The sequence below is a fragment of the Rousettus aegyptiacus genome, unplaced genomic scaffold (assembly GCF_014176215.1).
Source record: "Rousettus aegyptiacus isolate mRouAeg1 unplaced genomic scaffold, mRouAeg1.p scaffold_m13_p_1, whole genome shotgun sequence".
Lineage (NCBI taxonomy): Eukaryota > Metazoa > Chordata > Mammalia > Chiroptera > Pteropodidae > Rousettus > Rousettus aegyptiacus.
Window position 1 is genome coordinate 26,160,073 of NW_023416284.1, and position 14,600 is coordinate 26,174,672.

A 14,600-nucleotide genomic window follows, 5' to 3' on the forward strand; every position below is an offset into this window, starting at 1 on the left:
GCTTGTCTTTGTTCCATGTGGCTTCTCATGCTCCAGTAGATTAGACTGGGCTTCTTCATGTGACAAATGAGCAAAAGCAGAAGCTAGATGGCCTCCTGAGGCCCAGACTCAGAAGCTGTAGCAAGCAGCCTGGGACTGCAATGATGCAGAGGTCAGCTCACGTAGATGTGGGGGGCTCTGAATCTCGTAATTTTTATACTCTTGCAGATCAAAGAAAACCATGCTGTGTGTTTCCCAATTTAGATAACGTATTTCATGCACTTTGGACAGTTCCGGTTGTTCAGACAACTTCTTGGTTTTCCCTCTGAGAAGCTGAGTGATACATTTTCCTTTTCCACCTACCTCTGTGTGCGAAAGGATTGTGAAAGCTACTACCCTGGTGTTTTAGTTTGCTGCTGCCATCATAACAAATGGTACCTACTGGGTACCTTAAGCCACAGAAATTTACTTCCTCACAGTTCTGAAGGCCAGAAGTCCAAGATCAAGGTGTCAGCAGGGTTGGTTTCATTCTGAGGTTTCTTTCCTTGGCTTGTAAATGGTCTTCTTCCATCTCTACATGATGTTTCTCGGTGAGCATACACATCTGCACTCTCTCTCTCTCTCTCTCTCTCCCTCCCTCTCTCTTTCCTTCTCCCTCCCACTCTCCCTCCCTCCCTCCCTTAATCACCTCTTCTTGTAAGGATACCAGTCATATTGGATTAGAGCCCACTCTAACAATCCCATTTTAACTCAATCACTTCTTTAAAGGCCCTATCTCCAAATACAGTCACATTTTGAGGTCTTGGAGGTCCTAACCCCCAAGTACATGAGTTATGGGCAGTCATAACTCAGCACATAACACTTGAATTGGTTTGACCCACCAATCTAGTCCCTTTCTGCTATAAATGCACAGGGCTGAGAATTTTTTTCTGGGGCTTGCCCCATCTCAGCTAGACAGATTCAGACACATGTCTAGCCATCACGGAACCACGTGGTTTGGAAACCTTTTTTTTTTTAGCCCCAGAACCTTTGCTACAACATAACTTATTTGCAACTCCAGTGTAAAAGATAAAATCATTGCAACCATAAAATAGAAACCTCTCAGAATGTGGCGTCAGTTCTCACCCTGCACACTTGTTGAGCATGTACTCAGGATTTTGTTGCAGCCAAAAATAAGTCAGATCTGTCTTCACGATACATTTTTTAATGATGGCATTAGATCATATTATTTGTCTGGAAGTCTTCCTCATCGTTAGCATAGCTACCTTTGGGCAGAGTATCATTCCCTACCTGTCTTACAATGGGTTTCCCATAGACAGATTCTGAGACAGAGTGCTGCGCAGGTTTATTGGGGAGTGCTCTCAGGTGATTTGTCTGTAAGGATGTTAGGAAGGAAGGACTGGGCAGAGGGAGAAGTTGATCTGCAATGTGGATTCCACTGAGGCATCTGCTCATCTTAAGGAGTTCTGAAGCTTAGATAGTCGGAGTTGTGCTAAATTGAGGAAAGGAGGCAGCCTTTGGTTCCATGAATCAGCCAATTGCTGGCCCTGGGAAGGGCCTGATGTTGGGTGAGGTAGTTCCCTACGGCCAAGGGCAATTTCCACTGAGTGACAGTTGTGAGTCAGCAGCTGAGCTTCCCAGTAGGCAGCTGGGGAATGGATGCTTTGGCCCTGAAGGGGGCATCCGTACACCACAGCATCCACTCCACCACCCACTGACTTTGGGCTTGGCCATGGAATTTACTCTGGCCAGTAGAATGTGGGGTAAAGCACAGTGTGCTTATTATCCTAAGGGTAAGGCCATAAAGGGCATGGCAAGTTCTGCCAGGCTTCTTGGTACTTCCTTCTTCCACCGTGAGAAGGGTCAGATAGCTGTTGTTTCTTCATCCTAGGTCCAGAATTCAGTCACGTGGCGTAGACCTGTACCAGACTCGAAGTCAGGAGGCCAGCCTGGCCCAGTTAACATCAACTGAACTGCAGTTGACCTAGAGACTGAGGAGTGTGACATAATATTTGGTTTTGTAGGCCACTGAGGTTTGGTGCTAGTTTGTTTCCCAGCATTATCACAGCAAGACCTGACTAATACAGCTAGTAAGGTGGATTTTGCCCGAAGCAGTGAAGCCAAAGGTTTACATTGCATACTGCAAAGCAGAACATTCTTTAAATAATCCTGAAACATCTTCGTTTTCATCCGAAATGGCTTCTCTGAATACCAGACACCTCCTTTTTTCTTCCTTTTTTTTTTTTTTTTTTTTTTCCTACACAGCCTCTAAAGTGGTGGGAGACACCCATGATTTCCTGGAGCGGGGTGGGGGGAGATAGCCCGGAAGTAGACACCCCGGGGGGAGGATCCTGAGGCCTGAGACCCAGGCTGCCCAGACTGCTTAGAACCTGGGTGGGCTCTGCACTTACTTCAGACCCATTCTCCCACCAGACTCCCCTCAGCCTCCCTCCTGGACCCCACGACACCCCCCCATCTGGCCTCCCCCCACCCTGCCCCAGTCCTTTTCCAGGTGTCACTTCGGCTCCTGGAGCCCATTAAGAACACATGTTTCTTGTCCGCAGTCATCACCATCCCCTGTACAAGGCTGGTCACAAGGGTGATTAATAAATGCTGTTTGGCAGGATAAGAGGGAAGCAGAGCCACCTGGGATCAATTATCTCCCACCTGGGAATCCTCTTGGTCCCTGTTATGTGTGCCCACAGCCACAAGGCGTCAGTAAAGACCTTGGCTTGGAGTTGCAGTGCTAGCTTGGAGCCAGGAAGGAGGCTGGTCTTTTAGGGCCAGGACACCCCGCCATGAAAACCCATTAATTAAAATTATAACCAGTGTGTCTAGGGGCGGAGCAGGGAAGAAGAGGAGGAGGCGGGGGTGGGGGGTGGAGAGAGAGAGAGAGGGAAAGAGAGAGAGAGAGAGAGAGAGAGAGAGAGAGAGAGAGAGAGAGAGAGAGAGAGAGAGAGAGAGAAACAGAAAGACACAGAAAGTAGCAGAACTGAGCTACTGAGTTCATAGGTTGAGCAATAGGGACTCCAGGGCTCACCTCACCGAGTAAAAGGCTGTGTCCTCTGCCCTTCATTCATTTATTTTACAATTGTTTGTTCATCTCTTCTATGTGCCAAGCACTATTTTAGGTGCCAAGGTCACAGTGGCTCTCTCAAACTCACAAAGTCCCTGTTCACATGGAGTAGACAGTGGATTACTGTCTAGACAGAAAATAAACAAAAAACAAGATAATTTCAGAGAGTGATAAGTGCTGTGAAGAACAAAACAGAAATGGGATAGTGAGAGCAGGGGAGAGGAAACATTAGGGGGTGGTCAGGGAAGCTCAAGGACAAACAGAAGTTTTCATAAAAAGTCAGAGCTGCCAAGGCTCCCAGGGACTGGCTGGTCCAACAGCCACATCTTGCAGATGGAGAAACTGAGTCCAAGTACGGCAGGGTGGATCTCAGAGCTGAGCCCATGTCTCTTGACCCCCAGGCTTGTCCTTGGGTAGCCTTCCTCCTCTCAGGTCCTTAACCTGCCCCGGGTCATCTCTAGGAGGGAGCGGTAGATGTGAGAGGACTCTACAAATGTGAAGGTTAAACAGGGACCCGAGAGGGACATTTTCCGAAGTCCTAAGTGCAGAAAACACAAACCACACCATAGTGCCAAAGAAGTCCCACAAAGTTCTGATTATTTCCCATGATGCAACTTCAATGCTTCACAAAATATATTAAATAGATAATTCTTTTCCAAATTTTGGGTTTGATGCCTTTGCCTGTTTGAAGGGTGTAACTCTAGGAAAGTCATTTCCCCTCTCTGTGAGCTTCGGTTCCCTCAGCTTTCCTAACTCTGTCCAGTCTTTGTGAGACCACAAGCAATCCCCTAGGCTCATCCAGTCTGGATCCCCTCCCTCTACTTCTGAACCTGACCCCACTGCCTACCCCTAAACTAAATCTGCCCATAAGGCCGTAAGACACAATCACACTCGTTTAAAGATTCCCAGTGACCCGAGATAGGGTTGGGTTCGTCATCATCCCTAGTTTGCCAACCAGAAAGCAGGACTTGCTCAAGGTCACAGCCAGGATTTGGTCCAGGTGGGGTTGCTTGGTGTGGTGCTGCCACCTCCTGAGCAAAGGTGAGTATTGCACTCCACCTCTTGCAGGCGCTATCTGGGCCAAACCCAAGAGTAATACCCAGAAGAAGCCCGGATGTGGATCATTCCGCCAACGAAAAGAGGTCTCAAAGATGGCTTAAAGAAGTCACTGACCTTTGCAGACTCTTCTTCCTCTTTTCTCAACTCCTGCTGACGCACTGAAGCCAGACTCCCGCCGTCTACTCCCCTGAAACTGCTCTAGAGGCCAGTGCTGGTTTTCACTTCCTTGTGGTCAAATTGAGTAGCCCCTTTCCAGCCCTAATTTTATTTGACTTTTCAGCAGCATTAGACACTACTGACCACCTCCCTTGGCTTGCAAGGCATCTTCTTTGCTGTCTCTCCTTCTGCCTTCCCAACTGCTCCTTCTCAGTCTCTGTTCCTCCCTTCTCTTAAATGTCTGCGCTCCCCAAGGTTTGCCTTTTTTCACTTTCTTTCATTACTGGGCATCATTATTCTTATGGCAACTACAAACATGCTAATAATTCCAAAATGTTTATTCTCAGTCCAGACCTCACTACTGAGTGCTTACTCATTTACCTGGCCTGCTTCTACTTGGATGTCAACTCCAAATGACCCAAAATATTTCTTCTGTCTTTACCATCTCTCCCACCTAGCTCACCTTGCCACCACTTGTCCTTTGGCCCTCATCTCTACCTGAATCGGTGTGACAGCCTTCTCAGTACTCTCTTTTTCTCCCTTGTGCCCCTCTCCAATCTATTCTACTCATAGCAGTGAGAGTGATCTTTACAAAACACAAATCTATCTTTTCCCATCTCGCTCATATATTTTATGGCTGCCCATTACCAATAGGATCAAATTCAAGCTCCTCAGTCTGCCACTCAAGGGTCATCCCTCTTGCCTACTTCAAACATATCCCCTGCCTGTCTGATCATCCACCTTACATGATAACCGTACTGGATTTGTTGCCATTCCCTATTCATTTATGCCATTTGGCCACTGCACACATTGTCATGTCCCCTGGAATTTCCTTCTTCCCTGTGCTCATGTCTAAATTCCGCCCTCCATTACACCATGTGAGTACCCAGTATGTGTCATGAACTTTGGTAAGTGCTTTCACAGCAACCACCCATGGGTAAGTCCCATTATTGTCCCCATTTTACAGACAAGGACACTTAGACTCAAAGAAGGGAAGTGAATTACCTGAGGTGCTCATTCACAGTACTGACTGATTGGTACCAACTCTTCTACGTTTTCTTTATATAGGACTCAGGCCTCTGACATCTCCTCCACTCCCACCAAGTACCCTGGGGCATAGAACACTTGGGTTTTAATCTTAACTGAGCCACTTATTACTAAGACTCACTGCGTTAGAGAGTACTGGTTGTCCACAAAAATCCAGCCTTCCCATCTTTAATAGTAACTGAGTTGTTGATGAACGCATGGTTGCCAGCTAGAAACCATATTTCCCAGGCTTCCTTGTAGCTCATGGTCATGTGATTAAATTCTTGTCAAAAGAATCTGAGCAGAAGGGATATATTTATTGGTGCCTAAAAACATTGGGTGTGCTCACCTCCTCACTCTTTTGTCCTCGAGAGCTACATGTGTAGGTGTCTATGATCCAGGCTCCACTCCACAAAGAACAAACAAACAAAAAAAGAGCCAACTTGGACTTTGAGCAGCCATCTTGGCTCATGACACTGGGGTCACGAATGGCAGAGCAGCAAGAAGGAAGTAATCTGGGTCTGAATGAGCAGAACTAGAAAGAAATCTTTTTTCTCTTTAAGCCACTTAAACATTTTTCTGGTTTCCTTTGTTACAGCAGCGAACTAATACTTAAATAATCTGTTGCTATGTGTACTATCCTAAGTACATTAAATATTTTAGCTCAATATCTTACTAACTGTGTGGTAGCAGGCAAGTAACTTCACCTCTATGAGCCTCGGTTTCTTCACCTCTACATAACCTGGAATAATATTAAGTCAGGTCATTGAGAGAGTTAGGTGAGATATCATGAGTCAGTATTGAATGACCTACCAAGTAGACAGCTCTGTGGTTAGGGCACTGGATGCAAATATGAAAGACTTTGAGGTGAAAAAGAGTAGGAGAAGGAGGAAGTTAAGCATTGGTATTTTGAAATAGTCATGGAAAATTGAACTTTTTGGGATTAAGAAGAACTTTTTGGGATTCCTTACACTAATTTTACAATTTAGTGCTATTTTATTTCTAATCATGTATAGGTGAACAGGCAAACTAACCTAAACTAAATTATGGAGAGGTGGTTTCCCAAAAGGCCTTTCACTAGGAGAAGGGTGATGGAATCTAGGAGGGCATAAATGACCAATGTCCACTTCTCTGGGTCTCCTTCTGTAGGCTAAAGAGCCCCGTCCTTCTTCCATTTTTAGGGGACATGCTTTGAAGTCACCTTCCTCACTCTGGACTCTTTTTTTGGACACTTAGCAGACACTGCTTACTCAGCACCTATTGAACTAATGTTGGAAATGACTACAATGTATTAGGAATTTGCTGTGTGCCAGGCACATGTCAGCCCTTAGCTCATTTAACCTGACTAGTTGAGTGTGTATGCATTGGTACATGTTCTTGAGAATGAAAAACAAAAACAGAGGCTCAGAGGGGTAAAGCCTTGACAGATGTCATATATGTAGTTTGAAGCCAGAATTTAAACCCAGATCTGTATGACCCCAAGACCTGGGCTTGTCCCTCGGCCGCACCCTGTGGCTAGTCTGTCAATCTTGCTCTGAGGTCATGGCCCAGGTAGAAACACAACCTCAAAGCTGTCTCTGACTAGCTCTGAGAGCCAGACCATTGCTGTCCTTAATTTAAACCCAGAAGTGATGGAAGGAAAAAATGGCTAGATTTGATGACGTTAAAATTATTAACTCCCAAAAGGCAAAAGATAGCATAAACAAAGTCAAATAACCCGCAACAGAATGGGAGAGAATATTTGTAACATTTACAAAAGACAAAGGTTTATTATTCACAATATATAATGAACTCTTATCAATATGAACAAGTAATTCTTAGAAATACCAATAGACAATGTTTTTATTGATAATCAAAGAAATAGAAATGAAATAACTTTATTTTTCATTTCAGGAGGTAAATTTTAAAGACATTGCTAGTATCCAGTGCAGTCGAGGGTGTGGGCCAGTGGGCACTTGCACAGTGCTGGCAGGAAGGCAAATGGATCAGCCACTCAGAGAACTATTTGGCAGCAACAATCATGGTTTTATTTGCCCAGATTTTCAGAGCCAGTGATTCCCCTTCTAGGAATCCATTCTACAGAGAGGCTCCCACCGGTATTCAAGGGTAAGTAGACAAGAAAGCTCCTATAGTCTTATCTGTAACAATTGAATTTAGGAAACAAGCTAAATTTCCATCAATAGGAGATTGGTTAAGTAGATTATGCACAATGGAGTCATTAAAAAATTTAAGATAGAGCCATATTTACTGATGTGTGACGATCTCCACGATAGATTGAAATAAATCCGATGGTATAAAATAGTATAATTCCATTTACGTAAAAGAGATGTATGTAATATATATGTATAACATAATGTATACACATATTATGTGTATATGTGTGGAAAAACTTGGGGGAGGGTCTTTGACTTTTCACTTTATACTTTCTAAATTGAAATTCTTTGTTCTCAAACATATATTACTTTTGACTAAAAACAATGTGTTTGTTTTAAAAACAGAGACTGGCTCATCTTCTCTGTCCGGCCAGCATAGGCTGGGGTGCCAAGAGGGAGGGTCCTCCTGCCTGGATGGGCCAGTTTTATGGCAGAGCCCCCAGCCAGAGCTGCTCACTAGCAAGAGGCAAAGGAGTAAGTCTCTCTGGAGACTACTCTCTAATGACCTGTGTAGGACTCCCTGCCCTGTCTTGGCCATACCCCAGCTCCTGGAGGGATAGCTGGACTTCATGTTTATTGATGTCCAAGTTCCCCTCACCCTAGAGGTGATGAATAATCTCTTCCCAAGAGCCCTATGTGCTTAACCTCTGTGAGCCTCAGCTGCCTAGAATGAGGCCAACAGAATAGAATGAGGCCAAAAATGACACTCACCTCCCAGAGTTGTGGGGACTGAAGGAGAAAGTGCACATCAAGTCTGCTGTCCCTGAAGTGCTGGCCACCACGATGCTAGGGCGGCATGGCATGCCCCTGCCTTCTTCCCTCAGTCCAGCTTCATTGCCTCCCAGTGCCTGTGAGGTAGGAGGGGTGGGAAATGTGGTCCTTCACTACAGGGTTTGGAGAACTCAAATACTGTACCTAGGGTCACAAGTTCATGGTTGTGCTGGAACTAGAGCTCAGAGCTCCCAACTTCAACTCAGCCTCAGCTTCCAGCTCAGGGTGGGGAGGCAGCCACTCACTCCTACACTTCCTAACACCCACCCTGAGCCCACATGGGGTGGAGGTGGGGACGATGAGGAATCAGTTTCTGTCCTCAGAACCTTACACTCCAGGGTGAAAACTCCTCATCAAACCCGGTATATAATGAAACTGGCCTTTCATTGGTGGAAAAGGTCATGAGGAGGACATTTCAGGCCAAAGAAACAGTAGAGCCCAGGTACAAAGGAATAAGGAGCATCAAGTATCAGGAGTCTGGAGGGGCTGAAGTGCAGGATGGGAAGGCACCTGGAGATCTGGCTGGGACAGGCTCTCTTATCTCTATGATCATATTTTCCAACGGCAGCTCCCATCTGAGCAACTCATAGGGGCAGGCATTTAACATCACCCGAGTTCATTCTCACAAGGAGCCTGTGGTGTATCTATTTGACATATGAGGAGAATGAGCTCAGAGAAGCTTTGTTTATTTCCTCTATCTGCCGGGCACACTTTGGGCCTTGGGCCTTGACCTGGATGTCCTTCCCAAGTCACACCCTTTCATCACCACCAACTCTCAGAGCTTCCCAGGCCCTGAGCTGCTTGGCAGCACCGGTCTGGAACCTCCAACTTACATATCTCTACATCACACGTTCCAGGCTGGCCCAGATCACAAGTCCCAAAGTGTGCATAGGTTTCTTCTATCCAGATCAGCTTCCTAGGGGTAGAGGGTATGGCTGTTCACATCCAACTCATCCCAACCATTACATTACAATGTGCTCTTGGAAACCAGGTCTCATTTGAGTCCTTGCACACACCTCCGTGAGGTAGGGATTATTCTCTTCATTGTACAGAAAAAACTGAGGCCCAAAGGGGCTCAGTGACTTCCTCTGGCCACAAAGTGCAGAACCAGGTCTGGGACTATGCTCTCATTCCACACAAGCTCAGGTCCTTGGCCAGCCCTAGCCTGGGGAAGGGAAGGGCACTGGATATATATACCAGAGTGGGCATGCTCACCTCACCACTTACTGGAGTGTGACTTGGGGGAGTAATTCTCTTTCAGCCTGAATTTTCTGACCTCTGCAATAGGGATGAAATTACCTAGCAGTGCTAATTTACAGGGTTGGATGGCAGTTAAAGGAAATGCTGGAAGAGAAAAGCACCTACTGGGTGCCGTTGGGTCCCATCGGTCTTGCTCATAGTAGGCCCTCAACAAATTCTGATTTAGTCTTACGATCAGTAGTAATCCTGACCTAACATTTCTAATAGTGGAGTGTGTAAGATTAGACAAGAATGGATTAAGGAATTAAAGAGGATTACTTAGTAATCAGCTAAACCTAAGCTGCCTGGGAAAAGACTAGGATCAGACTGTTCATTTATTTTCAACAAATGACTGTTGAACACTTAGCTGGAATGACGAGATGACAATGATGATGGTGGCAGCTCTCAATTATGATAAGTACCTACCATGTATTAGGTACTTTATAGTCTCAGCATATCAACCCTATAAGGCTGGTATTCCCTAGAAAAATTGTTTTCCTTTAATGGAGGAGGTGCTAGTCAGGTCTGGGACCAGGGAGAGGCAAATGAAGCACTCAGAGCACAAGTCTAAGGAGGCTCTTATGACACTCATCTTACCCTAGTCCCCACCTCGCGCTTGTGCTGGACACTGTGATGTGCCTCCCAGACACAAAGATCCAGGCCAGGAATGAGAGTGGAATCGAAAGGACCAAGGTCAACATCCTGCTTTAGGATGTAGTCCCAGGAAAGAGGTGAGAGATGCCTGGTGAATTCACCGGAAACTGGTGGAATTAAAGGCATGCTTTGTTTTACTGTGCTTTGCTTTCTTGTGTTTCACAGATGTTGTTTTTTTTTTTGCAAATTGAAGGCAAGCAAAAAGATTACGACTCCCTTTATTGTGGTCATCAGGAACTGAACCCACATCTCCCAGGTATGCCTGTAGCCCAGGAGAACCAAGACTCAGAAGGTAAAGTGACTTGCTAGAGAGGTCCAGCAACTAAAAAGAACCAGTTCTGGGACTGGACCCCGAGGTTGTCAGAATACAAATTTCCCATCCTCCCTTCCTCTACAGTGTCAGGGATTTGGAGTCCAAGTGGTGGACTGCCCCAGCTTTACCTTCTCCTCTGTCCACTTCTTTGCTGTCTGACTTGTCAGTAGGCTCTCTGGGAGGGACAGGAAGTGAGGAATTGCTCAGCAGCTGGACTCCCTTGTCTACCTCCCCGCTGAACTCTAGAAAGAGGCCAGTGTCGGGTTTTCATTGCAATCGCTTCCACATGGAGAGCACTTCAGAGTTTACCAACTACTTATCAACTGACTCCTGGCTTTGCTCCTCGGTTATTGTGAGGCTTATTGCTTTGTGAAATAGCAAGGCAGGGGTATTAGCCCCATTTTACAGGTGGAGAAACTGAGGCCCAGAGAGAAGAGAATCATAACAGAGTCCAGATCAGGGACAGACCCTCCCACTCTAATCCAGTCTCCGGTTTCTATCTCTGGTCTGGGGTCCTGGATAAAGCCAGGGCAAACACTGGCCTTTCTGAGCCCAGAGCCCTGGTCGGTCTCTTTCCAGAAGGCTCTTTGCCCTTCCTCCCCATCCTGTCCCAGAAAGCCCCATTATCTTAGGGGAGACCTTTATTCATTTGCTAAACACCTGTCACCCACTCCATGCTGTCCTAGTGGCTCCAGAGCTGGTGCTAACACAGCGTGCCCTAGATGAACTCACAGGATGGAGGGAGAGTCTTGTCAACAGATAAGCTTGGTAGGAGAGTGAAGCTCAAGCACTGGGGACAGAAGGTCTCAGCTCTGTGCTCCTCGCCAGTCCTACTGCCCCATCCTAGCCTGAACCTTGGAGTCTCTGACCCGGCCTCCTCCCTACCTCAGTCTCTCTTCCAGCCTTTCTCCCACAACCCTGAGGCATGCAGAGATCTTTCTAGGAATTCAAGAGCAGGTGTCCGGGGGCTCACACTGGTGATAAGACCGAGGCCAAATCCTGCCAGGCTTGGACAAGCTCCATGTTCCTCATCTACAGAATGGGGACTGTGCCTACTTCACAACATTGCTGTAAAGACATTAGACCTTTGTCCCTTTTAGAGATCCCATGCCTGTCCCATACATGCCCTATACTTGTATGCCTCCCTGCAGTCGAATGGGCTCATCACTCACACGTCACCTTCTCCAACTCCTAAAGCCACACTCATCATTTGAAGCTCTGTTCACCACATCGAATGTCACCACCTCCCTGAAGCCTAAACTGATTCTACCCTCAGACGAAACTGCTCCCTCCTCTGGGTTTGCCAGCCGGGCTGTCCTGTTTCCTAGTCCTTATTGCACTTTTCCCTGTACCAAGATGAGTTGATTACCAAGCCTGTCACCCCCCTACTCCCACGTAGAGTAGGTGGGACTGTGATTCCACGAGGGCATGCACCAGTTGGCACAGGGCTGGAGTAAAGCTAGCATTGATGATCATCACTATCATTGATGGAGGGCTGCCTAGGCATCCAGCACTGTGCTAAAGGCCTCGCATTGCATTTGATCCTCACCACCACCTGAGACTGGGACTATCTCTTTCTGAAGAAATAGCTTCAGAAATCTGAATAGATGGTGTTTTGGACAAAGGAGAGAGCCACGGTTCCAAACCTTCAAAGCCAGTGCTTTCTGAATCCTGGTACCATCCAGCCCCCCCCCCCCCTCCCCGCTGGCCTTCTCTTCTGTCTTCTCTGACAACAGGTGGGGGCGGCACCAATCAAAATCCCCACGCTCCTTCCCAGAGCTGGGAAGTCCTACATTGGTGCCCTTGTGTTACCCTGCCACCTAGCGGTGGCAGCCTTGGCCTTCTAGATCATGACGTAACAGTTGCACAACTCAGATATTTTTGAAAGAAACGGTCAATTTCCTCCTGGGAACTGCCAGGGGTTGTGGCCTCCATCGCACCCAGGGTCACCAACAGCCTCAGGACGCTAGAAGCCAAATATGGTCAAGGGTTGGAGTGATAAGGAAATGAAAATGCAAGAATGTAAAGTGACCCAGTTTTATTTTGGTTTTTAGAGGGCAGATGGAGCATTGCTCCACTCTGCAAAGGTTAGGGCTGTAAAGTCTTCCCCTCCCCAAGGTGGGAGACCCAAAGACCTCAGGGCCCAGACAGCCTGGGTGGAGGCCCAGGTGGATGGGCAGCTCCAGGGACCCAGTGGCCCCAGCGGGTTGCACAAGGAGAGAGGGGAAATCAGGCAGAGGCCTGGACTGGCTCAGATTGGGGGTCTGGGGTAGGGGAAAGTCTGAGAGGAGAGGACACAGAATTTAAAAACTTGGAGTCCAAAAGGGGGTCCAGCACCCTTCACTTTACCGGGTCTGAGAGGTGATGCCAAACTGTCATCCTGCAGGAGGCAGGGCCTGGAGTGACGCTAGGTGTCCCAGCCGGGGGTTAACTCTGTGCATTAGTGTCCGCTGCCTCCACCCTCACGGAGGGTGCGTGTGCGGCGCCCAGACCCCGGCTGCTCAGTCCGGTGGGCAGTGAGACCCCCCCTTCTCCTCTTGGGTATCCCAGGCAGAGGCCCGGCCGCGCTCAGCAGCTCACCGAACCGGCGGGGGGCGCCGACCCCAAGTCCGAGAAGCAGTCGAACTCGCTCTGGCCCAGGAAGAGCTCCGGGAGCTCGCGCACGCGGTGCAGCCCGAGCTCGAGCTCCAGCAACGTCAGCGCCTCCTCGTCGATGAGTTCGGCGTCCATGCCGCCCAGGGCGTGCGCAGGCGGTGGCGGGGCTGGGGCGGCGGGCGCCGGCTGCAAGCCTGGGGGGCCTCCTGCGGCGCCGGGGGGCGCGGTCGCGAGGCCCGGGTAAAGCGTCGCCACCGGCTGTAGGTGCGCGCTGCCGGCGGCCGGCGGCGGCACCGCCGCAAAGGGCTGGAAGGCGGGCGGCGGCCCGAAGGCCCCGTACGCCAGGGCCCCGGGTGGGGGTGGGGGCGGCGGCGGGCCCAGCGGAGCCCCCCGCGGCCGCAACCCGCTGTCCAGGCCAGCGCCCGGGCCCGCGAACGGCTGCAGCGTCCGGAGCGCGTGCGGACCGTGGGCGGACGCGGCGGGCTGCGGCTTCGGTCCCAGGCGGTAGCCCTCGGCGAGCATCAGGTGGTCGGCCATGGTCGCGAGCCGGCTGTCTGCGGAGGCGGCAGACGGACAGTCAGCGCAGGCGTCCCCCGGTCCCGGCCAGCTTTTCCTCTGCGACGAGGGATCCGGGTCCCGTGCCCTCCCCGCAGCCCAGCCGGGCAAAGGAGAACCGAACCGGACCCGTGCTCGTGCCCAGCCCAGGACCCACCGCACTCAGAGCTCCTGTACGCTTCGTGGCGGGAGAGCGCGGCGGCGAGGACGACAGACAACCTCCAGATCCGGCTCTGAGACCTCCGCGCAGCGCCCTGGGACTCCGCGACTCCTTATACCCAGAGGCGTGGCTGTCCCGCCCCTGGGTGCTCATTGGCTGGATGAAACGAGCCTGGGCGGGCCGTGCCTCACCTCCAGGAGGTCTCGATCCCGCCCCCGTTGGAGCTTCTGCCTTGGGACCCCCGGGCGGGGCAGCAGGCTGGGAGTGCTACTCTGGGGTCCGGTGTTTGATACTTTTCAAGGATCTTGGTCTGACTGTCCCAGGCTCAGCCTCGGTGCTGGCTGGGGCCAAGTTGAACTGACAAGAAGGTGGGTGGGGTGGAACGGCCAGACGTTTAGGTCCTCAGAGCTGCAGGATCACAAACCCAGTCTCTTAATTTTTCAGATGGAAGCTGAGGCTCAGGGGCAGATGGGATTTTCTTGGGAATACACAGAAGAGCCTTGACAGAAGCGAGACTCGAACTCAGGTCTTGTGATTACCATCTTTACAAAGGCACAGGCATCTTAGCAATGCAGGGTCTGTCAGGTCAGCTGCCCTACCACGTAATCCGAGGGGAACCAGTTGCCCCTTTTCCAGCTCTCACTTGTCTATAGAAGTATATAGTGAGTTGTTATTAAAGTAATTTATAAAGTAATTTATGGGCATGTCTCCCGAAGGACTTATTCATCATTGTGACCTCAGCACTTGGCCCAGAGCCTGGCCCAGAGCAGGCTTTTAGTAAAAGTTAGGTGATTGAACAAACGATGGAACCACCTGCAACTCATTCTCCTGAGTTTCAGTTTCTTCATCTGTAAAATGGGGATA

General features: G+C 49.2%; 1 protein-coding gene and 1 long non-coding RNA gene across 2 annotated transcripts; both read right to left on the minus strand.

Annotated features, from left to right (window-relative positions):
- Nucleotides 1-7,040: 7,040 nt before the first annotated feature.
- On the minus strand, nt 7,041-9,305 carry LOC118611461. The gene is made up of 2 exons (XR_004954467.1): nt 8,161-9,305; nt 7,041-7,434 (listed from the first exon to the last, which is right to left on the minus strand). It is a non-coding gene; the product is annotated as an uncharacterized LOC118611461 (long non-coding RNA).
- A 3,144-nt stretch (nt 9,306-12,449) lies between these two features.
- Nucleotides 12,450-13,819, minus strand: CITED4 (Cbp/p300 interacting transactivator with Glu/Asp rich carboxy-terminal domain 4). Its single transcript, XM_016140034.2, has 2 exons — nt 13,734-13,819; nt 12,450-13,575 (listed from the first exon to the last, which is right to left on the minus strand). The coding sequence occupies exon 2, from the start codon at nt 13,556-13,558 to the stop codon at nt 12,995-12,997; it is 564 nt and encodes a 187-aa protein (XP_015995520.2). The 5' UTR covers nt 13,559-13,575; nt 13,734-13,819; the 3' UTR covers nt 12,450-12,994.
- Between the last annotated feature and the right edge of the window lie 781 nt (nt 13,820-14,600).

Coding starts and splice junctions, on each gene's coding strand:
- CITED4 (XM_016140034.2), bottom strand. CDS start 13,558: ATGGCCGACCACCTGATGCTCGCCGAGGGCTACCGCCTGGGACCGAAG.